Raw genomic sequence first — 27,848 nt, 5'->3', positions numbered from 1 at the left:
AAAAAATTTTCTTTTCCCACTGCCCAAATATATACCTGGCCATTTATTTGTATAATTTAAGGTTTTTAATCCTTATAATTATATATTACTTTTCACCTTTAATTTTTATCGATTTTACAAGAAAAAAACGTATTGCAAATATTCCCATTAATCATAACACATTTTTCTGTACTGAAACTGCCATTCTGTCGTTCATTTTACATCTATTATTTTGGTAATGAACATGTTTGTACATAAGACATTGTCCCAAAAATGAGGGTCGTGATATATAGAACTAATTATGGTGCATAAACACTCATGCAAACTTGGAGTTCGGTACTTTTATGTAAGCTATGGAGTTGTGATATGATTGCAAATGATACGAAGAGTTGTGGTATGATTACAAATGATACGAAGAGTTGGGGTATGATTTCAAATGATACGAAGAGTTGTGGTATGATTACAAATGATACGAAGAGTTGTGGTATGATTACAAATGATACGAATATCAACCAGAGTTTTACATGTTTAAAAAATTGTGGGTTACTGTGCAGTATACAAAAATGAGAAAAACCGAAACTTCCGCAAGACATGACCCGACATAAAACAAATGTGGAACAATTTAAGAGATAAAACTAACAGCATGTTGTTCCGTTGTTCTTCCCTTATAGTTGATGTGATTCCCTCGGTTTTGGTTCGTGACCCGTACTTGTTTTAGTTAAATCGATGTATGACTATTGAACAACGATAAACTACTGTTGCTCTTATTTATCTAATGCACTTCCCGAAAAACATATGAACCAACAACAATTGAATTACAGGCACCTTACTTGAGACATTCACATAACAAATATGAAAGGATTAAATATATGTGTAAGTGTTCAACTCTCAGCCTTACATGCACAAAATAATAATTTAACATAAAGAGAATAGACACAAAGCCCCAATATAAGAGTACTTCCAGTAACTGTTACGTTACAATTACAGAAATGCTTTTGTAGCTTTCTACAACTACGATAACCTGCTTTGTTTACTAATAAAGAAACAACTTTGCAGTAAATTTGACTGTTAGACATGCAATTCGAAATCAGGTACGGTGAACTATTCTTCCTTTCTTAAAGCATTTGAAACGAGATCTCCTCTAACCCACCCACCTCAAATTCTTTTACAAAAGTGTCATCGAACTTCTTCTTTATATTGTGAGGCTTTTTTTAAAGTGTGACAACAATTCTTTACAGTTATACTCTCATTGTACTTTAAAATATATTTTAGTTTGCAATAACATACCGGTATTTCAAGCATTACGTATACATTGCGTTTGATTAAAAGAAATTTAAAGAAACAACTTTACGCAAAACTTTGGGAAATGTATCACTCAAATTTAGAAATTATAAAAGTTCTAGTAAACTAATGAGTTTTATTCACTGTATTCATATTCATGACGTTGTCAGTTTTATTTTCGACTCTAGAGTTTGAATGTCCTTCTGGTATCTTTCTATGTTTAGCCATTACATTGTCAGTTTTATTTTCGACTCTAGAGTTTGAATGTCTTTCTGGTATCTTTCTATGTTTAGCCATTACATTGTCAGTTTTATTTTCGACTCTAGAGTTTGAATGTCCTTCTGGTATCTTTCTATGTTTAGCCATTACATTGTCAGTTTTATTTTCGACTCTAGAGTTTGAATGTGCTTCTGGTATCTTTCTATGTTTAGCCATTACATTGTCAGTTTTATTTTCGACTCTAGAGTTTGAATGTCCTTCTGGTATCTTTCTATGTTTAGCCATTACATTGTCAGTTTTATTTTCGACTCTAGAGTTTGAATGTCCTTCTGGTATCTTTCTATGTTTAGCCATTACATTGTCAGTTTTATTTTCGACTCTAGAGTTTGAATGTCCTTCTGGTATCTTTCGCCTCTCTTTTACAAACACATTTTGTTTAGACTTTGTCATATTTGTTTTAATCTTCCAAACAGATTTGCGCACATGTTCAAATTTAGTGACTTTCATTTGCCACTTTTATGTCAGATCTTTTCTGAATAATTATCATCTGTCAGAATAACTTCATTTAGCTTGACTGCTTTTATTATCATTTTAGTGAGGAAACATCAAACATATCCAATCTTGTCGCTTTAAAAATGCTTTCCGGATTTTACCTTAATAGAAAAAAACGCCCACATGCAATTAAATTTTGACAGTAAGAAATGTATAAATGATTTCATCTGTATTTATATAACTAGAGCATTATGTATGTGCCTGTCTCAAATCAGGAGACTGTAATTTAGTGGACGTCCTTTGTTGCTATCTAGCATATTCGTTGGCAGTTTTGTAGATAAATCAGGTTTCTAGTTTTCTCGTTTGAATTATTTACCTTTGAATTACAGGGTCTTTTATATCTTTCTACGCGGTATTGGTTTTGCTCATTACTGAAGGCTGTGTGATGAGATAATGTTAGTATACACTATGTAATTTGGTCTCTGGTGGAAAGTTGTCTCATTGGCTATCATATCCCATCTCCTTATTTTTATATCAGTATTGATCTAGTGAAGTTCATATTCATTTTACACTACAAAAAATTGAAACATGAAATCAAATGGGACCTTAAGCTTCCCAAAGTGAAAAAAAGTTGTATTTTCAAAATCGTTTTCCATTGTTGTGCTATTCATAATTATGAATTGTATTACTCTTTTCATGAATTTGATTTAAAAATATATAGATTATTACTTGATTTTAACTACACATCATTTGAAATAATAAAACTCAACTTCCGTTCATGCATATTCCATCAAATGTCTCTTATAAATACATTACATGACAAAGATGCATTGTATGAAGTATTTCTTATGATAATAAAGCGGGTGGCAGGAAATGCAGAGCTTAGCATAAAAAAATTATTTTTGTTGTATTTCAGAAACAGGAAAGGACCAGACTGGGCATCACTGGAGCTACTTCGGTGATTCGGGTAGGTTGCTATCTTACTGTTTAATCTTTAACATGCGATGAGACTGTCGTACAAGTGAGAGGTTTAGCGCTATAAAACCAGGTTCAATCCACCATTTTCTACATTTGAAAATGCCTTCACCAAGTCAGGAATATGACAGTTGTTGTCCATTCATTTGATGTGTTTTGTCATTTGATTTTGCCATGTGATTAGGGACTTTCCGATTGGATTTTCCTCGGAGTTCAGTATTTTTGTGATTTTACTTTTTATTATGGTATTACATAATTTCTTCCAGAATCGTGGTCAAGGAATTTTCGAAACCAGATCATCCTCGTTTAATATGGTATAGAGCAACATATCGGTCCAAAATTAGAAATATTCTGATAATAACATTCCCTTCTAAATGCACAGTCGTAATAACAAATTCCAATATTACATTATCCTGTCTCCGAATTTGTCTTAAGTTAGATATTAATTCCTTTAAATTTTCTTTGAAATAAATATCATAAAAATCACAGACACGCGCATTTTCGCTTGAAACTAATGTATAAGATTGTTTGTGTTAAATCTCAAGTAAACATTTCACGTTAATTGTATGTGATATGTATGTTTGCCTGTGTACAAAAGCAAATAGTGAATACTCAATACGTCTTAGAATTGGAACTTTTGGTCCTCAATCCTCTTTGGATTCGTACTTTGTTTTGTCTATAACTGATGGGTCTTTTGAGACAAAACGCGTGTCTGGCGTACAAAATTATCAGTCTGATATCTTTGATAAGATTTTTAATTAACAATAGACGCGCATTTCGGATACATGAAAAACCAGATCAATGTAATCAAAAGAGTAAGTAAGCAGTCGAAAAGCACAAGGCGGATCTTTGATGAATTATAATAGGAAGAATGACCTTTTCCCTAGAGAAGACTCAGAAATTATAAGTACCACCATTTTTTATTTTGGAAAGAGCGAAGACTAAAAATAACCTTCGTTATTTTTATATTCAAAGATTTAAATTAAATATAGCCTATTTATTCTCTTAGAATGACCATTGTTATTAATTTTTCAGGACCAAACCATTGGGCGGATCACTACCCTCGTTGTAACGGGCACAGACAGTCACCTATCGATATTCGAACAGGTGATGTCGAGTTCGCGTCTTGGTTGACAGAGCTACAGTTCTATGGATATGACAAGAACTTAGGACAGGGAGATCCTTGTACCATCAAGAATAATGGACATACAGGTTCGAGTATAAACTGATTTTTTAATCATATATAAACTGGATATACTTAAATTTGAAAACAGATATTCTTTTGGATTCTGCAATCGACTATTGTAATGTGGTAAGATATGTGTCTAGTCAAACAGATGCGATTTACGTAGAGCATATGTATATGGTCTTTTCGTATCGATCGGAGCAAACGATTGCATTCAAATTATTATTAACTTCTCCGTCCATTATATCCTCCTTGCAATCCGCTTTCTTTAATTACTGAACGACTGACATATTTTTGTAAACTGAATATAAAATGTTATATTGTAGGTTACAATAAACAATTTTCGGACAATATATATAGGTTTTGTACCTGTTATGTTATTTTTAAACGACATCCCAAATTTAATGATATCAAACATATATAGAGAGAATCGAGATTTGACGTCAGTTTATGATTATTTTATCAACAATACTTCAGCAAACTGTGATTTGTCTGTATTATTTTTATTTTTGCATCTTTAGATAGTTAATTCATTAAATAGTCCGTTTTTATAAATGCTGGCAATTGTTTTTGTTGCACCTCAGTTTTTTTGTTGTTTCGTTGTTTTCCTCATAAAGTTTTCTCTTAATCGATTTATGACATTTGAACAGCGTTATACTTCTGTTGCCTTATTTACAGGTCATAATCTTGGACTGATCTCCTACATTTCCAAAAAAATCTGTTAAATTCTTCACTGTAGTGTTAACTTTGTGCTTCAATATAACCCCAAGACGAATACGTTAATTTCTATTTAAGCAAGTATGGCTATCACCCACAGTCTGAAGTTACGTGGAGCACATCTGAATGGCGATTATCAGCTAGCAGAGATGCATCTACATTGGGGTCATAACAACAGCAGAGGGTCAGAACATGCATTGAATGGGAAGAAATATCCGGCAGAGGTAACGTGGATGAATATTATGATGTTATAATCTAAATAAAATATATCTTGTAACAGAGGGAATTTTGGAAAGAGGTACACGAGACAATTATCCAATGGTATCCTATGAAATCACAGATATATCACAGGAACCGTGTTTTATATGTAGTTTTAAATATTTCACGTAAATAAATATACGATAGGTTGGCAACACATATAAATGAAAATAACACAACAGTACAATACTACGACGCACCAAATAAACATTTTAGATAATTTAAATATAATTCCGTATATCGCTTCAAATTGATGACCATGAGCAAGACAACAATTTTATTTTTTCCAGTTATTTCTCTCCTTATCATTCAATTATTTGCTCTGATTGATGTCAAAGTCATCTTTTTATTGCCACTTTGCAATATATAAGCAAACATGAAATAAACGCGATATCTGTTATTATCATAACATTTGTTATTCCAGATCCACTTCGTTCATTACTCAACAAGATATGGTAATTTGTCAGAAGCTATGAAGATGCCTGATGGACTTGCAGTAATTGGGGTTTTTGTTGAGGTACGGTACTAACATTGTCAGTCAGAGGTTTTTACTAAATTTGCGAATATTCATAACATACCTATATTTAATATATGTAATGGTTTTTAACTCAACACTTATTTAAAGAAAAAGATGAAGCTGCACAAAACTACACAAAATCAATAATTTTGACATTGGTTAATTAAATACTCATTTTGTATTTAGTTTCGATAAACAAGGCTTGATCAAAGGTAAAATTAACGTGTTTCGGTATTTCAAAATAAGTAACTTGCAACAATACTTAAAATTAATAAAGTATTATACAGGATATGGAATGCAAATAGCAAAGATACATACTAGATTTAAATTGATATTTTTTATGTGCTATCATAAAAGAGAAAGACAGAATCAAATGGATCAAACTGAGGATATAAAAAATAAAAGTTTAACAAAGACGGTTTTGAATTTTCTGTGAAGTTCGTTTTGGTTAAATACCCATAAAAGTTTATAAGTTTTGGCTTTCAAAAACTCACGGTCACTACTCTGCATAGTAAAGGTTATTCTAGTAACATGTGTTGTACGATTGGAATTCATATACTAACTTTTTAACCATTGATAATTACATTTATATCTTTTTAGCTTTTGCTGTCTGAAACCTTTCGTTCTCTTTTTTAGCTCACCTGGCCCGAAGGGCCAAGTGAGCTATTCCCATCACTTTGCGTCTGGCGTCCGTCGTCCGTCGTCGTCCGTCGTCCGTCGTCCGTCGTCGTCCGTCGTCGTTAACTTTTACAAAAATCTTCTCCTCTGAAACTACTGGGCCAAATTTAACCAAACTTGACCAAAATCATCATTGGGGTATCTAGTTTAAAAAATGTGTGGCGTGACCCGGCCAACCAACCAAGATGGCCGCCACGGCTAAAAATAGAACATAGGGGTAAAATGCAGTTTTTGGCTTATAACTCAAAAACCAAAGCATTTAGAGGAAATCTGACAGGGGTAAATATGTTTATCAGGTCAAGATCTATCTGCCCTGAAATTTTCAGATGAATCGGTCAACCCGTTGTTGGGTTGCTGCCCCTGAATTGGTCATTTTGAGGAAATTTTACTGTTTTTGGTTATTATCTTGAATATTATTATAGATAGAGATAAACTGTAAACAGCAATAATGTTTAGCAAAGTTAGATTTACATATAAGTCAACATGACCGAAATGGTCAGTTGACCCCTTTAGGAGTTATTGCCCTTTATAGTCAATTTTTAACCATTTTTCATAAATATAAGTAATCTTTTACAAAAATCTTCTCCTCTGAAACTACTGGGCCAAATTAATCCAAACTTTGCCACAATCATCTTTGGGGTATCTAGTTTAAAAAATGTGTGGCGTGACCCGGTCAACCAACCAAGATGGCCGCCACGGCTAAAAATAGAACATAGGGGTAAAATGCAGTTTTTGGCTTATAACTCAAAAACCAAAACTTTTAGAGGAAATCTGACATGGAGTAAAAATGTTTATCAGGTCAAGATCTATCTGCCCTGAAATTTTCAGATGAATCGGTCAACCTGTTGTTGGGTTGCTGCCCCTGAATTGGTAATTTTGATGAAATTTTTGCCGTTTTTGGTTATTATCTTGAATATTTTTATAGATAGAGATAAAATGTAAACAGCAATAATGTTCATCAAAGTAAGATTTACAAATAAGTCAACATGACCGAAATGGTCAGTTGACCCCTTAAGGAGTTATTGCCCTTTATAGTCAATTTTTAACCATTTTTCGTAAATCTTAGTTATCTTTTACAAAAATCTTCTCCTCTGAAACTACTGGGCCAAATTAATTCAAACTTGGCCACAATCATCTTTGAGGTACCTTGTTTGAAAAATGTGTCCGATGACCTGGCCATCCAACCAAGATGGCCACCACGGCTAAAAATAGAACAGGGGTAAAATGTAGTTTTTTGCTTATAACTCTGAAACCCAAATCATTTAAAGGAAATCTGACAAGGAGTTAAATTGTTAATCAAGTCAATATATATCTGCCCTGAAATATTCAAATGAATTGGACAGCCGGTTGTTGGGTTGCTGCCCTCCAATTGGTAATTTTTAAAGAAATTTTGCTGTTTTTGGTTATTATCTTGAATACTATTATAGATAGCGATAAACTGTAAACAGCGATAATGTTCATCAAAGTAAGATCTACAAATAAGTCCACATGACCTAAATGGTCAATTGACCCCTTAAGAAGTTATTGCCCTTTATAGTCAATTTTTAACAATTTTCATTAATTTGGAAAATTTATGTAAATTTTTACCAAATATTTTTCTCTGTTACTAATGGGCAAAGTTCATTATAGATATAATTGTAAGAAGCAAGAATGTTCAGTAAAGTAAGAACTTCAAACACATCACCATCACCAAAATACAATTTTGTCATGAATCCATTTGTGTACTTTGTTTAATATGCACATAGACCAAGGTGAGCGACACAGACTCTTTAGAGCCTCTAGTTTAAATTTATAGTTCGCGTCAAATGGTCTCTGATGGTGTAAAAACCATGTAGTCAGTGCTCCTCAGCATTCATGCAAAATAATTCATGCGGTCAAATTCTGAAAATTTATTCTTCATAAAATACTTCAATCATGAGACGTAGAAAGGGTTTTTTACTGCAAGGCTTAGATCGCTGAATTTTGCAAAACTTCAAAGCTGTTAACTTTTATTCTGCCAACCTCAAAGTTAAAGACACAACTATTATGTCATTGAGTGTGTATTGTCTATCATTCTTTGACGCATCATTCATACTGCCTGTAAACAGAAACAGTACAACATCGTTAATATATTTGCAAAGACCCCTTTGATACATCAGTCAGAGCATAAACGTATCAAGCATAGAATATATATCTCCATCTAATTGCGTGTTCATTTAATAATTTCTCTGAAACTCTGAAAAAAACAACTTTCATTCTAACGTTGTACGCTAAAACAATGTTTTGATATTATAATCGTTTCAAATGTTGTAGCTTTCATTATTGATTATAATTTCAGTTAGTACCAGAGGATACTTATGCCTTTGAACAGTTAGCAAATGGAATTGACACTATCCTAGAATATGGTATGTATTTTGACGTTGGTCAATTCTAAATTAGGATTGCCTTAAAACAGTTACTCAATTACCAATGCACTTTCCATTACCTATAATAAATTCCTCACGAATTGTAATCGGATATATTCACCACACCACTATTGTATTATGCTCTACCTCAAGATTCAAAATATAACGTATTCAAGAAGGAGAGCAGATGCCATTGGTGCAACAGCGATTTCTTTCTCTTTCCGTATCCCCTCGGTTTTTTTTATCTAGTCGTGTTGCGCTTTATGTTACCTGTTTGATATTTATTTGTCTGTTTGTCTCTGATTTGTTTGCAATCTTTAATGTTTTCGTTTTTTATTTGCTATTTTATATGCCCCATTGGTTTCTAAATTAATATTCTAAAGGCCGTCGATATGTTATTTTTAATTTTAAGTACGTTGAGGTCATTGAAATCAAAAATGCTTCCAATGGAATCACAGGTCAAAGCAAGTAATAAATAACACACTGTTCAAATGTAATACCAGGCGCACGTCATTCCTATAGATTAAACGAGAAGAGTGCAAGGCCAGTTTATACTAAATAAATAAAATAGGTTGTGTTTAAGTCAACAGATAAGAGAATTTCTTCTCAATGTTAACATTTTGCAAGACTGCCTGTTTACAAACAGAAACATCTTATTTTTTTAACTCGTACATATTAGTTCTAATTTGATTTTTTGTTCATGCACGTACATGTATACACCATTTTAAAATTTAATGACTTGACCTCCAAAGCCTTGATAAAAATGAATAAGTAAGCAGAGTCGACCTTAACTGAAAAGTTTTTTGTGAAGTTGAAAAAATATATTGTATAAGTCAACGACCAGCTAATCTGAACTTTCCACCGGCTTGTGTAAATATTTAAAAACTACTAACAGATAATGAACAAAAACATTTTGAATATAGTTTTGGGAAAACAATCCAATTTGAAGGTCAGTGAATTGGCGATGAAGCTTCCGACTATATTATGTTGTCATGAGCAAATAATTCTGCGTCAAAATTGATTTGAATATTATATGTTAGTGAACGAGAATATAATAAATAATCATAATAAACGCATTGCACCAGTCTTAATCCAAAGTTTTCAATCGCCTTTAATACATGCCATGACAAAACATTCTTCAAATTTTAAGAAGATTTAATTTTCATTTATTTCTTGCATTTATCTAATTCATAACCTCGTTATGTGTAACGCATAGTATAGTGACGTAACTATCAAACTTACCGTCATGGTAAAAAAATCCCTTTATTGTATTAGTTCTAGAATGTTCTGACGATTAACAGAAGAAGGTCAAGAATTTATGTAATAAAATTAATTAATTCTTTTATCGGAAGAAATACAATAGCATTGAATAAAAAAAAACGTTTCCAGAGGAATTTCTGTTCGAAACAAATATATCTTTTAAAATAACCCTTTTTGATCTTAGTTCAAATAGTTATCAAAGGTACTAGGATTATAATTTAGCCAAAATTACTATTAAATTACAAATTATTTACAAAGGTACTTTATTCTTTCACGTAACATTTACTGCAATGAATATCATTGATATCTTAGCTGATTACGAACAATAAATAACAGTTTAGGTTTATAATTTTTGTTTCCAAATAATCTAAGTTTTCCTTTCACATCTTGCTATCTTGAGTCTCTGACAGCTCTATGTAGATTAACTAAACTGTCAATGTAGACGTCAATATAGATCTACAGTAACGAATAAAAAGACAAACCAGAATTATATTACATGTGTATAGATTAGAATCAAAGTTAACCGTGTATAGATTGAAAATAATTATCAATCACTGAGTTCAGCAAAAAGATAACAATGCTACTGATATTTAGTATAATATGTATAAATCCACTTTCTGTCATTTTTCGTAAAACACGATGCGAAAATGTTTTAAAAAATTAAATACATTTTATCAAAAGTCTTTACTTAAATCAATACTTGTTTAATAATTATATAACTTGTGGGATATCAGTTTGTAATAAGTATCTAATACATACACATTTATAAAGACGGGTGATTTTTTACTTGGAATAGAATATCCAATTTGCAAAAAAATAGAGTAATTAAAACAATTGTATATATACCCAACCTTTTGAACGCGTTTACAGTGACTGTATAGGTTAAATGAGAATGTTATTGACCGATAGAGAGGAACGGAAACTGTTTGGTGATTGAACTTTTCACCAGACTTATATATATACAATAATTATCAGTTATGAAGTGATGGGGGAGCCTTGTCCTTTAATTGAACTTATTAATTTTTTATACATGAGTTTTTCTGACATTCTAAACAAACTTATGTATGATAATGACTAACTAAATTGAAAGGTTGGTTTATTGGTTGCCTTTATTAAGTAACCGCATATCATTTGAAAAAAAGGATTGCCTCAGATGTATTGCGCACACTCATGTTTTATCATTTAAGTACAACAAACAGTTAACTAGTTCGTATATAACTGTTAATTAAGTACATGATAAATAATGTGTAGCACTATTCTTAGGAAGTACAGCAAATTAGCTAAACAACCATCAACTATTAATTTCTGCGTCATTTGATTTCTTGTGGATATTTGATTCATTCGAAATTATACAGCATCTTCTTTTCTATATTACCTCGTATTTTGAGTTTTCACTTAATAACCTTATTGGAAACAAAATTGTCAATTCATTGAAATAAAATTTATCTTTATCGATACTTGCATCAAAATACGGATATTATTTGATTGACATTTGCTCGTTTTTGTGCTTTTTTTCGAGATATGAAACATTTAAAATTTTGAGAGAAGTGATTCTTTATAGACTTTTCATACATTTAACATTGACGCCTTTTTTACTTTTAAAATCTATGAATAAATTACATCGATTTTGTAAGATTTTCAAAAATTGCTTTTAGAACTATGTTAACTATAACTGTAAAAATGATAAGGAAAAGCAAGAGTTAATGGTCCAAATTTTAATGTCACTATATGTGTTTAGTTCCGATGCAAAGACCCTATAAGTAAATCAATATTAACGCCAAAATATGCAATCTTTGCATCGGAACTAAACACATTTATTCAAAAACCAGTTGTTGGCATGACACGGGTAATGTTCTTATCATATATGTTATGATGGTATGATACTAAACCCCTAACGGGAAGGATTGTGCCTGATGTTCATATGATGAAATCATAATCTTTCAGTCAGTTTAATTGAAGTCTGGAGCTGGCATGTCAGTTAACTGCTAGTAGTCTGTTGTTATTTATGTATTATTGTCATTTTGTTTATTTTCTTTGGTTACATCTTCTGACATCAGACTCGGACTTCTCCTGAACTGAATTTTAATGCGCGTATTGTTATGCGTTTACTTTTCTACATTGGCTAGAGGTATAGGGGGAGGGTTGAGATCTCACAAACATGTTTAACCCCGCCGCATTTTTGCGCCTGTCCCAAGTCAGGAGCCTCTGGCCTTTGTTAGTCTTGTATTATTTTAATTTTAGTTTCTTGTGTACAATTTGGAAATTAGTATGGCGTTCATTATCACTGAACTAGTATATATTTGTTTAGGGGCCAGTTGAAAGACGCCTCCGGGTGCGGGAATTTCTCGCTACATTGAAGACCTGTTGGTGACCTTCTGCTGTTGTTTTTTCTATGGTCGGGTTGTTGTCTCTTTGGCACATTCCCCCATTTCCATTCTCAATTTTAATCTTTAATGACCTGACAACAGTATCGTAACTATATCCCTTCGTAATAAGTCTATTCAAAGGTTTTGTTAGTTTTTGAGGTTAATACTGACACCTTTGTGCTTTATAAAGAATATTTCCATAAAAAAATGGATGTGAAATACCTGAACGTATAAGAAGTCTGCATGTTGAGCTATATTTACGAATGATGGCCTTATACCGATGATAAAATTTTGTAAATGTTTTGACTAGTTTGTGATATCGAAAACCCTGTTGTAATAATTTTTCAGTAATACATAAATTTCTCTCGTTAAAATCTAAAACATTGTTACATACACGAGCGAATCGTACAAGTTGAGATATATAAACACCGTAAGATGGTGACAAGCCAACCTTCAAGATTCAGAAGAACACAGAGGTTGAAATTTGTGACAACAGTCTTGTTTCATCTTCTAGATATTTTATATTCGGAATCAGGCTTATATATTTATGTTTTATAGGTAATAAGGCAAATGTTTCCAATGTGAGAATGCTGGACTTTTTACCACAACGGAAGAATGCGTTTTATCACTACAGAGGAAGTCTTACTACTCCAGCGTGTTACGAAAGTGTCATGTGGTTTGTAATGGCTGACACTATCCCTATGTCTGAACGACAGGTAAATAAAATGAATCCACTTATACACGTCACTACCGTATCTAGTATAGATCTTTCTAGTTTCTTCCTTTGCATAATAAACACAAACACACAGCATTGGTCGTCATAAAAAAACACATATTATTATAGATTAACAAAAACTATTAAACGAGTGATTTAACAACACAATCCTTCATGAATATGTGTAGTGCACGAGTAAATATAATGTGTAGTGCACAATAAATAATATATGTAGTGCACGAGTAAATAATATGTGTAGTGCACGAGTAAATAATCGTGAATATGTGTAGAGCACAAGTAAATAATCATGAATATGTGTAGTGCACGAGTAAATAATCATGAATATGCGTAGTGCACGAGTAAAAAATCATGAATATGTGTAGTGCACGAGAAAATAATCATGAATATGTGTAGTGTATGAGTAAATAATCATTAATATGTGTAGTCCACGAGTAAATAATCATTAATATGTGTAGTGCACGAGTAACTAATCATGAATTTGTGTAGTGCACGAGTAAATAATCATTAATATGTATAGTGCACGAGTAAATGATCATGAATATGTGTAGTGCACGAGTAAATAATCATTATTATGTGTAGTGAACGAGTAAATAATCATTAATATGTGTAGTGCACGAGTAAATTATCATTAATATGTGTAGTGCACGAGTAAATAATCATTTGAGATCGATCAAGAGTTGCCTATGTTTCACAAATACAATAACATAGTTGTACTCGTCTCAATTTCAGTTTGATAAACCGTATATATAATATGGAATCGGCATCTAATATCTTTTATTCTCTTTGAAATACATCTTGCATTTATAAGACTGTAGCAATTTATTTTAGTTTTACTTTGTTTATTAAAGCTTGATAGATATAGAAATCTGCAAGAGAAAGTGGATGAACATGTTGCTGCCACGGGAAAGGCATCCTCTGTTTCAAGTCGAGTTTTTAAATCGGACCCAATCTCTATAAGGGAAAATTGTAGACCACTACAGCCCGTGAATGGTCGAAAAGTCTACAGCAACGTCATGCCATTACAACGCCCACAACTACGTGATTTTGAGCTTCCGGCAGTCAAAGTTAGTCCGATAAGAAATAACTACCTACCAGCACAGGCTCTAAACAGGGTACTAGTACCAAAGGCTCAACACAGGATACCAGCTGATAATTCGCAGTCGTCTAATTACCATGCAAATTCTAGAACAGATTACATATACCGAGGATTGTCACCAAATTCATACAACCATCAAAGGCCAAGTTCATTTAATGGGATAGTATCAAATAGAAACAGTCTGCTCATTGGTAATATAAAGCCAAATGATATCAATAGTGGCCTTTATCAACATTTACGACCAAACCAACAATATCCTAGACAGGGAAGTCCAGTCAATAAAATTAACACAGGACATGCTTTCAGTAATGGCAACAGCGAACGTATGCATGTTTTCAAAACCCCTGAAACAGCGTCTGTTCTTTCCAATCGTCGAATGGCGGGAAAGTCAGGTCCTTTGTTGGACTATATTTTTACACAAATGAACGGACTCACGAAACCGAACACTAAAAATCAAAGACACTATCACGCAAATGATCATCCAGGGATAGCCCAGCCCAAAGACAGGATATTTGCTGGACTTTCAGATTTTATAGCTAATCCGGTACAATCTAGAGTTTCGTCAAATCCGGTTGTGAATAACAACTATATACAATCATCTGGTAATGGTAATTTCAACCAGCAGAAGCTAATATCAAATCAATATGGAAACCATTTACAGAAGCATTTTGGTCAAAGTCCCCCTTCGTCGCAGAATAACCATGGACCCGGAAATTATATACAAGCTCCAGTGTATCCCGACTACCACCAATCAAGGTAAAACAAAGTAGCATACAGGTGTCAAAATATATAAAACTAGTAATACTACTAAGGGGAAGGCGAATTATGTGTATATATATACATATTCATTTATATACTTCTATAATGCATGACATATGCAAATTATGTTATGAATAATTTAAAATTTTCATTAAGCAAATAAATCTTTTTTTATATTATTATATGATTTTGAAAGATAGCGTTTAAAAAATTGAAAACTTTAGCGATTTTATAACAAAATATTTTGTATTGCCTTGATGAAATGTATAAAAGCAGAAACATAGAAAGCTTACTCTTGAAACTAAATATATAAATATATTTTTCAGAAATGGAAATTGTAAGCAACTATTAAAAATGTTCGTTGGTTAGCTTTAGTTGACTATTGCACTAGCACTAGCATTCACAAATTAGATATTAGAATCGGTGTTCATTCACACTATTTTTCTTGATTTGTAGAGCCGTAAGACCGAACCAAGCAGTTGCCAAGCACTTCACTGCTTTACACAATGTCGCTAAGCAAGGTCAAATTCAATATTTGTAGCTTGTAAATACTTGGCTTTTCTTATTGGAGTGTTTGACATTATTGTTCACCAATAGAACTACACACTACACATAAACTTTTGCCATACGGCCATTTTGATTCATATTCTTCCATAACGAGACTCCCAGGTTCTTAAGTTACCTATCAAATACACGACTTGTCAGTGTTTAACTAACAAAGACTTTCACTTAATATTAGGGAATGCATGCATTATTTTTCTTTATATGAGCACACATATGTGATTATTAGTCACTTTTATTTTTTTTTTAATTTAAAGTCCTGGAGACAATTCTGTGCATTTTTATCTAAGAGAGTGAATACCTTGACATTGAATCAAAAAACGTAGGAACAAACACTTGATTTTTTTTCAAAATCAGACTTACTTACTTCGTGTCAATCATTTAAAGCAACAGTAATTTATTAGAATTCAATGTTCCAGAATCTTTCCACAACCCTTACTTGTGATGGTGCATTTTTTAAATGCTTGATCATATCTTACGTTTACATGTTAACTAGTTGTGAGATATCAAATATTAATTATAGGGACGAAGGAAAAGAGACAAGTGTTTTTACGATGATTATTTTGACATGCATATGCATCACAGATAGTGTGAAGCGAAACCAAGGTAACGAAGCAAACTATTGGATGTGACGTTTTTTTAAGATAACCAGTTCAATATCAGTATATCCAAAGTTTCTTAACAGGATTTTTACATCATACAACATACTTTTTCAGGACAAATTATAGGAATTCTGAACTTTTACTATTAAGAATGTTCGCTTGTCATGTTTTGGAATTTTTGTCAGATTTTCGGAATCCTCTGGTTTTATTCATTTGAATGCCTTAAAAATTGCCCATTGACCCCTCTTTTTCTTTTATAAATCTTTTACATGTATAATTATAAGCCATCTGTAAAAGTCATATAAAATCCTTGTTATGTTTTAATAGTATTTCAGCACCTAAACTTGTCAATGATAAAGCTATGGAAAATCAAGAGAGAACATTTTCCCGCCAAAATGTCAATGGTTGTTATCTCGAAAACAGGCACATTGACCTATGGTTTTTTTGCTCTTTTGGTTCATTCTATAATCCCCTATCAATATATACCAGTGTTATGAAAAGTTTGTTATTTTGAAAATGAGTAGCAAACCTCCTTAATTCTATTAACTTCACTTCAGTCGTCTATCTCTAAAAAGTCTAGAACGAACCTGCACAGTTTTGAGAGAAAAAAAACTGTCATTTATGAAACTATGTAAGAGAATGATGAATTGCTGTCGTAGAACTTTAATTCTATGTAGTAAGAATAATTTTATGCGATTTTTTTATGACCCGAATGATTCTATTCTTCCGCATAAGCAAATTCTTCGGTACACATGTAAATATTCAGTTGCTTAGGTTTAATTCCTAACTTCTTCCTTAGCATATCTATTTTTTTATTATATGGCCTATACTGCATACATATTTCATGTGAAATTGGGCAAACATATTTCAAACCCTGATTTATAGCACATTTTCCTTCAACTCTCTGTACCTTTCTCTTTTCTACATTTGGGTTTATAAAGCCCGGTAATATAAATTGCTTAAGAGTGCTATATAAAAATAAGAATTACTTTTATTTCTTAAATTTTATTGTTGAGATAATCTTATTCTTTCTTTTCTGTCTATGATGACATTTTTCTAAAAGGCACATTTATCACAAATCCCCGTATTTAAAACATTGCTGAGTGCTTATCTATAGATTTATTTTATTTTATGGTTCATTTGACCGCTCTAAAAATCGTATATATTGTTAAACTTTCTTGCTTTAGTTATTAACTTTTTGCTTGCTTTCAATCGATTTCTCTTATTTGCATGGAAAGGTATCGATAGTCAGGTTTACTGCTTGCTTTTTGCATGTGGGGTATGAGGCACAACAACATAATATGCATATACTTTGAAGTAAATCAATCAACTATTTTGTTTTTGTTTAAAAAAAAAAATCATGGTCGTGTATCTTTTTAACTTAACACATTATGTAACATGTGTCCCATATACAATTGATCTTGATTCGCGAAAAAAGTGTGTCTTCCTTGACGGCGGGAGATTATGAGTAGGTTCTACAACTAAATAGTTTACAGCATATGGAAGTCAGAAAATAAAAGGGCCAAAGTAATTTCAAAAGATATTTTCCAGGAAAAGTTTTCAACATACTTATATAGTGTGATCTAGCACCTTTAATATTCTATTTATAATTTATGATTTCAGTCAAGTACAAACTTATCAAAGTTATCTGGTTAATAATGTGGTAGGCAAGATCTTGTTTTGTCATATGCACTCAAATCTAACGAGTTGTTATTCCAAAGCATAAACCAATACTGTTTCGGCTTTTTTTTTTAAATCCTTGGCTTTCAAATTTTTAGCTTTGAGCGTTTCCTATGAAGGTAAATCCGTAAAAGCGCACCGGACGCATAAAATTTAAAAAGTGTTGCTTTTCATTATTTTTTTTTTTTTTTTGGAAGAACATTAAAAACTGAAAATTTTGATTTAAGTAGATATACAAATTAATGGAACATTGATAGCTAATTATGAAACATCCAAAAAAGAATAGTGTTATATGGACAATTTGTTGATGGTTTCACAGGGCCATATCATATACATGTATACCCTTTAACCATGATTGTCCTCTTTATGAGCATACTTATAAAAAGCATCAGAGTTTCGAAACCTTTTTAAAACGAAGTAATCAAAACGGAATACTATTGAGGGCAGCTGCTTTAGACAATAATCATCGGTTCATCAAATTTGACTGTCACATTATGTGAAATTGAGAACGTAAGGGGGATTTGTCAAAAAGACAACAACCAGACCGTTTCCTATGAAGGTAAATCCGTAAAAGCCTTAAATTTATAAAGTATTGTTTTTCATTATTTTTATTATTTTTTTTGGAAGAACATTAAAAACTGAAAATTTTGATTTAAGTAGATACACAAATTAATGGAACATTGATAGCTTATTATTATGCTGGATGAAACATCCAAAAAAGAATAGTGTTATAGGGACAATTTGTTGATGGTTTCACAGGGCCATATCATATACATGTATACCCTTTAACCATGATTGTCCTCTTTATGAGCATAATTATAAAAAGCATCAGAGTTTCGAAACCTTTTTAAAATGAAGTAAACAAAACGAAATACTATTGAGGGCAGCTGCTTTAGACAATAATCATCGGTTCATTAAATTTGACTGTAACATTATGTAACATGAGAACGCAAGGGGGATTTGTCAAAAAGACAACAACCAGACCGTTTCCTATGAAGGTAAATCCGTAAAAGCGCAACTGACGCATAAAATTTATAAAGTATTGTTTTTCATTATTTTTATTAGTTTTCTGGAAGAACATTAAAAACTGAAAATTTTGATTTAAGTAGATACACAAATTAATGGAACATTGATAGCTCATTATTATGCTGGATGAAACATCTAAAAAAGAATAGTGTTATAGGGACAATTTGTTGATGGTTTCACAGGACCATATCATATATACCCTTCAACCATGATTGTCCTCTTTATGAGCATACTTATAAAAAGCATCAAAACGGAATACTATTGAGGGCAGCTGCTTTAGAAAATAATCATCGGTTCATTAAATTTGACCGAACATTATGTAAAATTGAGAACGGAAGGGGGATTTGTCAAAAAGACAACAACCAGACCGCAGAAAGCCACCAATGGGTCTTAAACACAGCAAGAAAATCATGCTCCCTTGAATTATCCAACGGGGTTAAACATGTTTTGTAAGTTCTTAACTCTCCCCCTATACCTCTAGCCAATATATGAGGAAAACAAACACATAGCATAAAGTAAAATCACAAAAATACTGAACTTAGAAGAAAATCAATTCGGAAAGTCCATAATCACATGGCAAAATCAAAAATCAAAACGTATCAAAAACGAATGGACAAGAACTGTCATATTCCTGACTTGGTACAGGCATTTTCAAATGTAGAAAATGGTGGATTAAACCTTGTTCTATAGCGCTAACCCTCTCACTTTAATGACTGTCTCATCAAATTCCGTTATATTTACATTGATGCGTTAAATGAACAGACACAATAAATAAAATAGTCAAAATATGGGTACATCAAAACGCACAGTAGAAAAACAGTCCAAGAAGTCGTAGTACGATTTCAGAACAGTTAATCAAATAAACAAAGGAAAATTACAATGATACAAACATAAACTAAGGAAAACTAGCAGTAATTGACATGCCAGATCCAGACCTCAATTAAACTATTTGATAGATTATGTCTTCATCGTAGGAAATAAAGCACAATCCCTCCCGTTAGGTGGTTAGTATCATACCATCATAATATATATACGAGAACAGCGTAACCAGTATAATGCCATCAACTGGTTTTAAAATAAATATGTTTTTTTTCCGATGCAAGGACCCTATGATTAGTCAATGTTAATACAAAATATGCCATCTTTCATGACCTGACTACAGTAACTATATCACTATATTGGTAAGCATTTAAGGTGAATGCCGCCATTTGAGTGCTTTGTAAAGAATATTTGATGTGCAATCCCTTAGCGTACAAGATGTCCCGTGTTGAATTATATGTACGAGTATTTACGTATATGATGTCCTTGTACCGATGATGAAATAAAGCAAGTGTTTTGACAAGTGAATGTGTTTGTGAATGTGTTTTAACAAGGGAACGTTCCAATCAAAAATGAATAATTAACAATAGGAAATGAGAAATTATCCCTTTAATCATACTTTTTTGGAATTATTCTTCCCGTTAAAGACCTAGATCATGTATCAAATTCTAGGAAAGGGCCATGCTTATTGTTAGTCTTAACTTATTTAAAGTCAGTTCAGCCGGACCATCTGTTTTGTGTGCATACTGAAGTCGTAATGTTTCAGAGGCTAAAGATACTAGAGGGACAGTCAAACTCATAGATCGAAAATGAACTGACAACACCATGGCAAAAAAATGAAAAGGATAAACGGACAAATAAAAGTACACAAGACACAACATAGAAAACTAAAGACTAAGCAATACGAACCCCGACTAAAACTGGGGGTGATCTCAGGTGTTCCAGAAGGGTAAGCAGATCCTGTGCCACATATGGCACCCGTCGTTTTGCTCATGCGATTTCAAACCCAGTAAATAGACTTATCGATAGGTCACATTCATGAAAAGGGAAGGGCGTTGTAGTTACGACGTAAGGAACATATCTGTTGTCCAAATATCTACAAGTGTTATTTAACTTTTGTAACTGATGTTGTTTCGATGGGTATCTGCTAATTTTAGTCATAAATTGAAATTCATAACAATATAGAAACAGGTAAAAAATAAGTAGTGCATAGTAAGTCCCTATTGTAATTCCAATAACTTAATGATATACGGAATCTCTATATCGAAAAAAAAGCTAGCAAAAATTTAAGGCAGTTATAGAATCAAACTTTTTTTCAAATGGCCATTTAATTAGGAGTTAATTTTTCTTAATACGTTTATAAGGCAAAGAACTATTTAAGGTAGATAAATCAATGCTTTTAACAAATTTGAAACCATCAATATAAGCATGCAATTTATTAAGTACTTCCAACAGATTTTTGACACTCGAAAAGAACTAATTCCCTAATTTTCAAATGCCTTATTTGAATAATTTATTACCAGGTTTATGAGTGTGCCAAGTGTACTAGTAAGTAGAATAGACAATTAATTATTGGAACAGTTGCTTCAAGACGAAATAAATTTTATATTTGTAAGGTGTTTTGGGCTGCTTCGGAAGCCAGTACATGTAGAAGGTTGATAGAATCTATACAATTGTCAAGTCTCGTCAAGTCTCGTCAAGTCTCAGGTTTTCTATGTTGTGTTTTGTATACTTCTGTTTGTCTTTCGTCGTTTTTCGTATTTTTTGCAATGACATTGTCAGTTCGTTTTCAAGTAATGAGTTGGATTATTCCTTTGGTATTTTTAACCTCTGTTTTGTTGATCTGTCTTACTAACTGTCAATATCAATAATATTGCAAAATGAATGGACAAAGCATAAAAGAGATATTGTAAATATTAACAAATATTAAGAAATATTATCTAGGTATTGATAGATGTAAATTTTAATTATTTGACATTGGAAACTCTTTATCGTTGGTTTATATTTTTTAGTAAGCTAGAGAACAACACTGTTGAAATTAGTAAAAACAAAACAATACAAAAATAACAGTTTTGCTTAAGTCTGCATATAAAGTATTGAGGTAAATTTCGACAAATGTTTAGTCCTAGATTATAAGCTGTAAACAAACAGCAATATTCTTGAACTAATTTTTGTTCGACTATATCTGAACTTATGAACTTGAACTGTTTTCGCTGTTAGAAAATAAAGTGTTTACTTTGCCGACAAAACGGTACTTAGTATGATGATATCTGTTTATCTTCTTCTTAGTGTTGTCATTTGTTTTACTAATACAGATGATTAACAAATGCTATCAAAGAATGGAAATAATCCACGTATTAACCAAGCTGCTTAGAAATGGAAAACACTACCTTAATGAATTAGGTTTTTGTTTTTGTCTTGTTTCATTTCCTTAATAAACTTTAAAAAAAAAAATCCACTATATGTTTATGAATCTATATTTTTAATTAAATCAGTAAGCAAGTGAGTAAACAGTAAAATAACAAAAAAAATTAAAACGGAATTCCTTTATGAAATGGCAAAATCAAAAGTTTAATCACAACAAACGAATGGAAAACAACAGTTATATTTCTGACTTTGTGTACAGGCATTTCCTTAATATGTATAAAATGGTAGATTAAACCTGGCTATATAATTCAACATCTCACTTGTATGACATTCGCTATGAATTCTATTATATTGACAACAATGTGTGAGGAAGAGCAAACATACATAATGGGTACAAGTATCAAGCATTGTGCTTCTACAGTCTATGTTGTGTTATAATCTTAATCACTATATAATAAATTGTAATAAGTAAGGTTGTGCTTTTTTTTTCTTTTTTTCTTTTTATAAGTTCAAACTTTAATATTTCCTCAATTACAATGTAAACATATACAAATAACTTATTAAGCAGTACATTAAACGAGATTGTATATATGTTTGACACTTTATTTTTGATTTTTTTTTTACAGCTTTGACAGTTTTTGGTTATGGCCTTTCCTGATCAACCATACATTAAAAAGATGTGCTAAGATAATAGAAGATAATAACACAAAGAAAGATAAAGCACCAGAAAATATCAAAATGTTTGATTGTTTAGGACGTAAATGTGATTATATTGAATACGTTATGTATCTTGTATTTCTACTCTTGTTTCCTTATAGGTAAGGTTCTGAAATGTTTTAGACAGCTTAAACAATTAAATGATTTGAGATTGGTATGGATCAGTTGAAATATATCAATTCGGGAGTGGACTTTAAAACATATATATCCATATTGGGTTGGGATAATTCGCAATTCAGTTTGACTGCTACATTTGAGATTTGGTGTAAGTGAAATTGATAGCATTTTGGATATGAGAAAACACGAAATATTGGATCGGGATGTTTGAAATTAAAAAAAGAATTGGTTTTTAATTGAGGTTAACTGGGAAAAGTAACGTTGCGAACGTAGTTAATTGGGATAGGTCACATATGAGTTGTAAGTTACTGAAAATTATCGGGAATTATTGGATAAAAGTTCTGAAGAACGCACCAGTTTCAGATTAAGTATACTGAAATAAAACCGTTTTGAATTTATATAAATCTGGATTTATAAATGAAGGTTATACAAACAATATTCTTTGGGGAGGGTTAAATTAAGATTTATATCTTTAAAATTTAATTAACTGAAATATGTTCTTTTGCGTTTGGTTTTCGCGCATATGTTGTGTGTGAGCTTTTTGTATAAGAAAATGGTAATACTGAGATTGAACAAATATGTTGTAAAACATTTTAATGTTCTGATGATACAACAATATAGTATGACATTTCAAAGGTCCGCAGTACAAAATCTGTTTAATATTGCATATTTTATTTGTTTTCGATTTTCTTATCATTTAATTTCAATACTTTATGAAACCACCTGTTAATTTCAATTTTATTGACACAAATGTGTTAATCAATTCTTCTTTTGGAGGGCTTTGAAATGTTAACTTATGTTAAGTCATTGGCTATAATTTGACAGAATAAATAACAAATAAATTAAAAAAAGAAATATGCTGTTGTTTTGTATTTTACTTGTAAGATTTATTTCAATAATGAATTTCCATTTCTTATATAACAGAGGACAATGCCATAAACATGAACAGTAAACGTTACTAACCTAATATACATGTAGTATATTAGATTAGCAACTATCATCAAAGGAAAACTGTGTTCGAATTGAATGCAACTCTTAAAAACTATATCTCATCCTTGAATCTTGTTAGTTTACTGAATTTTCAAAACCATATATTTACAATCACTGTTATCCAAAATTCCTATAGTATAAAAAGTAAAATAACTAAAGAAACGAACTCCGAGGAAAATTCACAACGGAAAGTCCCTAATCAATTGGCGAAATCGACAGCTCAAACACATAAAACGATTGTAAAACAACTGTCATACTCTTGACTTGGTACAGGCATGTCTTCATTTAGAAAATGTAGGATTAAACCTTGTTTTACACTTGCAGAAAATTCCATTAAATTAACAACGATGTGTGAAAAAGCAGACGAAATAGGTTCAGCAGTCAACATTGTGTTATAATCTGAATCACTACAAACATCAACAAATAAGCCTCCAAAGAAACACAAAAAGGCATATAGACAATCACATTAGCAAAATTGAAAGACAAGAATTCAAAACTTAATAATTAAACAATAACACAATGACGGGATGTATAAGTACTGCACCCCGTCATATGGTATTTCCAAAAATAGACAAAACAGTAAAAGTTATATTAACAGAGACAAATAAAAGAACGGTGTAACACGCTATTAAGATGACATGTAACTTCAGTATCTAAAATTTATCAACAAGGTATTGGTACCTTCCGATGATTTTTTTTTTTAGAAAACGAGACGTTATTTTACATATCTCTAGTTCATCAACTTTAAGGATTTGACTAACAATTTTAACAATGTTGATCTGGCTCAAACGTGGCTGTTAATATTTATCCATATGTAATATAGTTTTGGCAAAATTTGGAAAACTACAAACAAGGTTGTAAACAGTCTTCGTGTCATTAATACTATAAATACCACAATAAAATAAACAAGTAATCAGAGTTCCATAAACTCCATATTAGGTGTGCAGCAGGTTAACAAAGAAAAAAGCAAACAGATAAATATACTATATTATATTATGTACGTTATGTTACCGTTTACAAGATATATACTCAATGTATAATTCTTTAAAAGGGGAATCCAGGAAAACAAATATGGCGCATCTTCTATACGAGCATGCTGTTCTTTGAATTTTCAGTACTAGTATTTGTTTATCTGTTTTTAGTCTTTGGATATGGTTATCACTTGATGTTGCACGGTAGTATTTCCTGACCTAAGGGATAAGGAAAGCCAGTTTTTTAAATTTCACCACTTTCTTATACTGCCCTAGAACCTACATACACAGTTTACCTTTAAGTACTTTCATTATAATATTCAGAAATTAATCTGAATATGGATGATTTCCGTTTACTTTTTTCTTGTATCTTTACAAACCTAAGAGCACTTGCGCTATATACATTTTACCGTGCAGTGATTACACAATTCTCCAAAATTCTCAATTATTATTTAGCCGAACAGATACACAATTTTGTATGGGTGCCAACTGAAGACCACTTCCGGTTGCTGGATTTTCCCGCTTTGTTGAAGACTTATCAATGACAGTTGGCTATTTTTTGCTGTCTCCTTGACACATTCCACGTTTTCATTCTCAATTTTATCTTTTCATGTTATATTTATTTTTTCAACACCGATTCCTCCCTATGCTTTGGGAATTATGTTTAGTAGCTACTGTATTGTTTGTCCAGTTACAGTGTTCGGTTTCATCCAGTACACAAAATAGTTATCAAAGGTACCAGGATTATAATTTAGTACGCCAGACGCGCGTTTCGTCTACATAAGACTCATCAGTGACGTTCATATCAACGTAAATACCTAAATGTATGTACTGCCGTACCACTTTTAATCATTACAAAATCCATTACGTCCATGAAAAACAGATGGATAAAAAATTATTCCTTCCTGGACTTTGTCAATCAAGACTTCTTTTGAGTGAAATATTAAGATCAAACTTTCGTAACATGTAACAATAACAATAAACCAACAATAGCAATAAACCAACAATAACAATAAACCAACAATAACATATAACAAACAAATACACGTAACAATAACATGTCACAACTTCTTTAATAAATAAAATATCTTGTTTACAATTATTTAAGTCCTGATAAATATTTTTTTCTCGACAAAAGAGCGATAACTATACCATGTATATATAAAATGTATTTGACAAAACTTTTAGGAAATTTTGGTCCTCAATGCTCTTCAACATGGTACTTTATTTTGACTTTTTAACCTTTTTATTCGATTGTCACTGATGAGTCTTTTGTAGTCGAAACGCGCGTCTAGCGTAAATTTAATATCTCAATCCTGGTATTTTTGATGAGTTTATCTATAAATCTTTTTAATAAAGGTGAAAGTCTGAACAGAACTATAAAAATTACTTTCTATAAAAAAAGCGCGATAACTGAAAATACTTTAAATTGTTTCAATCTTCTGAATATGTCATTAAAGTATACATCTAAAATGCATAATTCTTGAATACAATATTGATAAGCAAAATGTATATGAAGACACCTTGTTAAACACATGAAAAACACATAAAGAAGACCTTAACTCTTTTATAACGAATGGAAAGGAAAAAGTATGGTTAATATAAAAAAAGAGTGACAAATAATCATTGGCACTCACACCACATCTTCCTATATCTATGAATTCTGTTTTAATGGTTTTACACTCGTCATTTTGGGAGACATCTATAACGTGGTGTTCTTTGTGAGCCAATGTTCCGTGTTGAAGACCCTTATTTGACCAAAAATGGTTTACTGTTTACAAATTGTGATTAAGATGGAGAATTGTCTCATTAATACCTATAACCCATCTTCTTATATATATTTACTCTGTATTTCACTCTCTCATTAGATGATATGTATGAATGAATGAATGAATCTTTATTGCATTAGCAACAACATTGTTTTAGCATAATGCAAGGTATATATACATATATGACAAATATGACAGAATACAGAGAACAATTAAATAATTTAATAATGCAGAGATAACTTATAATAACATGAATAACATATTAACTGATAATTTGCGATCTTAGTTTCTATGCATCTTTAAGATATTTACATAGTTTTTAGTCAGTAAGCTTTTTGACCCAGCTTGTGACAGAAAAATTAACTTTCGTGTATTTGGCCATGAACAATAATGTAGTTGACAGTTTGTTAGCACAGAGCAATACTAACTCTCTCGATCTATATTTGCTCAGTAATTTTTTGGCAAATACCATTGACTGTTTAAATATTAATTACAAACTTTTAAAATATGTCTATATATTTTGGTTCTACTAAATAGTGGTAAATCTACCTTCCGTGATAGAAGATAGCAATAAGCATGTTAATCCTATGGTAATTTTAAGGTCAAAATCACATAAGTTACATTCGATGTGTTCACCAAAAGCGTTAAAAAAAGACAGTAAACAAATGAGTGAAAGCGTGCGATAAAGACCATAGTTGACTCCAAATCTGTAGTCCAATATTGTTGAAGTTGATTCATGAACATTTGACGAAGGTTTTTTAGATTTGAGTCGAGATAATTAAAAAAAACACGTTACCTAAAAGAGATTCATCAATAACTAGAGAACAATTTTACATATTTATTATATCTGATTCTATAAAATAGATAATAGTACGTTGACCTATATTACAAGCAGAGTGTATATTCAATACAACAAAAAGTGTGGACTTCGTCATGGTAAGAAAACTTTAGTTATTCTAGCTTAGCAAAAGCTGCATCAACTGCATCAACAATGTATCTCCATCCGTTAACTAAAGAGATAAAATCATCACCATTTCTTATATATATACAAAATAAATATACATAAGCTTTTTATATACAAATAAAAATGAAAGATGAGGTTTTCCCTTTTCAAATGCTAAAGTATCTGAATTGATTTAGTGTTACATATTCCAGTCTTCTAGTCCTGGTCTGTTTTCAATCTTCAATATTTGTTTTGTGAATAGTGTAAAAAGTAAAATTACAAAAATCTGAGCTCCGAGGAAAGTTCCTAATCAAATGGCAAAATCAAAAGCTCAAATACATCAAACGAATGAATAACAACTGTCATATTCTAGAGACATTTTC

General features: G+C 31.5%; 1 protein-coding gene across 3 annotated transcripts in view; it reads left to right on the top strand.

The window, feature by feature from the left end:
- Nucleotides 1-23,642, top strand: part of LOC139528750 (uncharacterized) — a 39,633-nt gene extending 15,991 nt beyond the window's left edge. The window contains exons 3-11 of one of the 3 annotated variants that reach the window (XM_071324924.1): nucleotides 2,888-2,938; nucleotides 3,982-4,158; nucleotides 4,928-5,073; nucleotides 5,532-5,624; nucleotides 8,620-8,686; nucleotides 12,871-13,028; nucleotides 13,897-14,900; nucleotides 15,230-15,259; nucleotides 22,585-22,933. In XM_071324924.1, coding sequence (XP_071181025.1) covers nucleotides 2,888-2,938; nucleotides 3,982-4,158; nucleotides 4,928-5,073; nucleotides 5,532-5,624; nucleotides 8,620-8,686; nucleotides 12,871-13,028; nucleotides 13,897-14,900; nucleotides 15,230-15,259; nucleotides 22,585-22,780 — 1,922 coding nt within the window. In that variant the 3' untranslated portion in view covers nucleotides 22,781-22,933. Of the gene's footprint in view, nucleotides 1-2,887; nucleotides 2,939-3,981; nucleotides 4,159-4,927; nucleotides 5,074-5,531; nucleotides 5,625-8,619; nucleotides 8,687-12,870; nucleotides 13,029-13,896; nucleotides 14,901-15,229; nucleotides 15,260-22,584 lie in introns of all 3 variants that reach the window. The other 2 variants (XM_071324927.1, XM_071324925.1) reach the window with 2 other exon arrangements.
- Nucleotides 23,643-27,848: the final 4,206 nt, after the last annotated feature.

This window comes from Mytilus edulis, chromosome 6 (assembly GCF_963676685.1).
Source record: "Mytilus edulis chromosome 6, xbMytEdul2.2, whole genome shotgun sequence".
NCBI classification, from domain to species: domain Eukaryota; kingdom Metazoa; phylum Mollusca; class Bivalvia; order Mytilida; family Mytilidae; genus Mytilus; species Mytilus edulis.
This window is presented reverse-complemented; position numbering and strand designations above follow the sequence as displayed.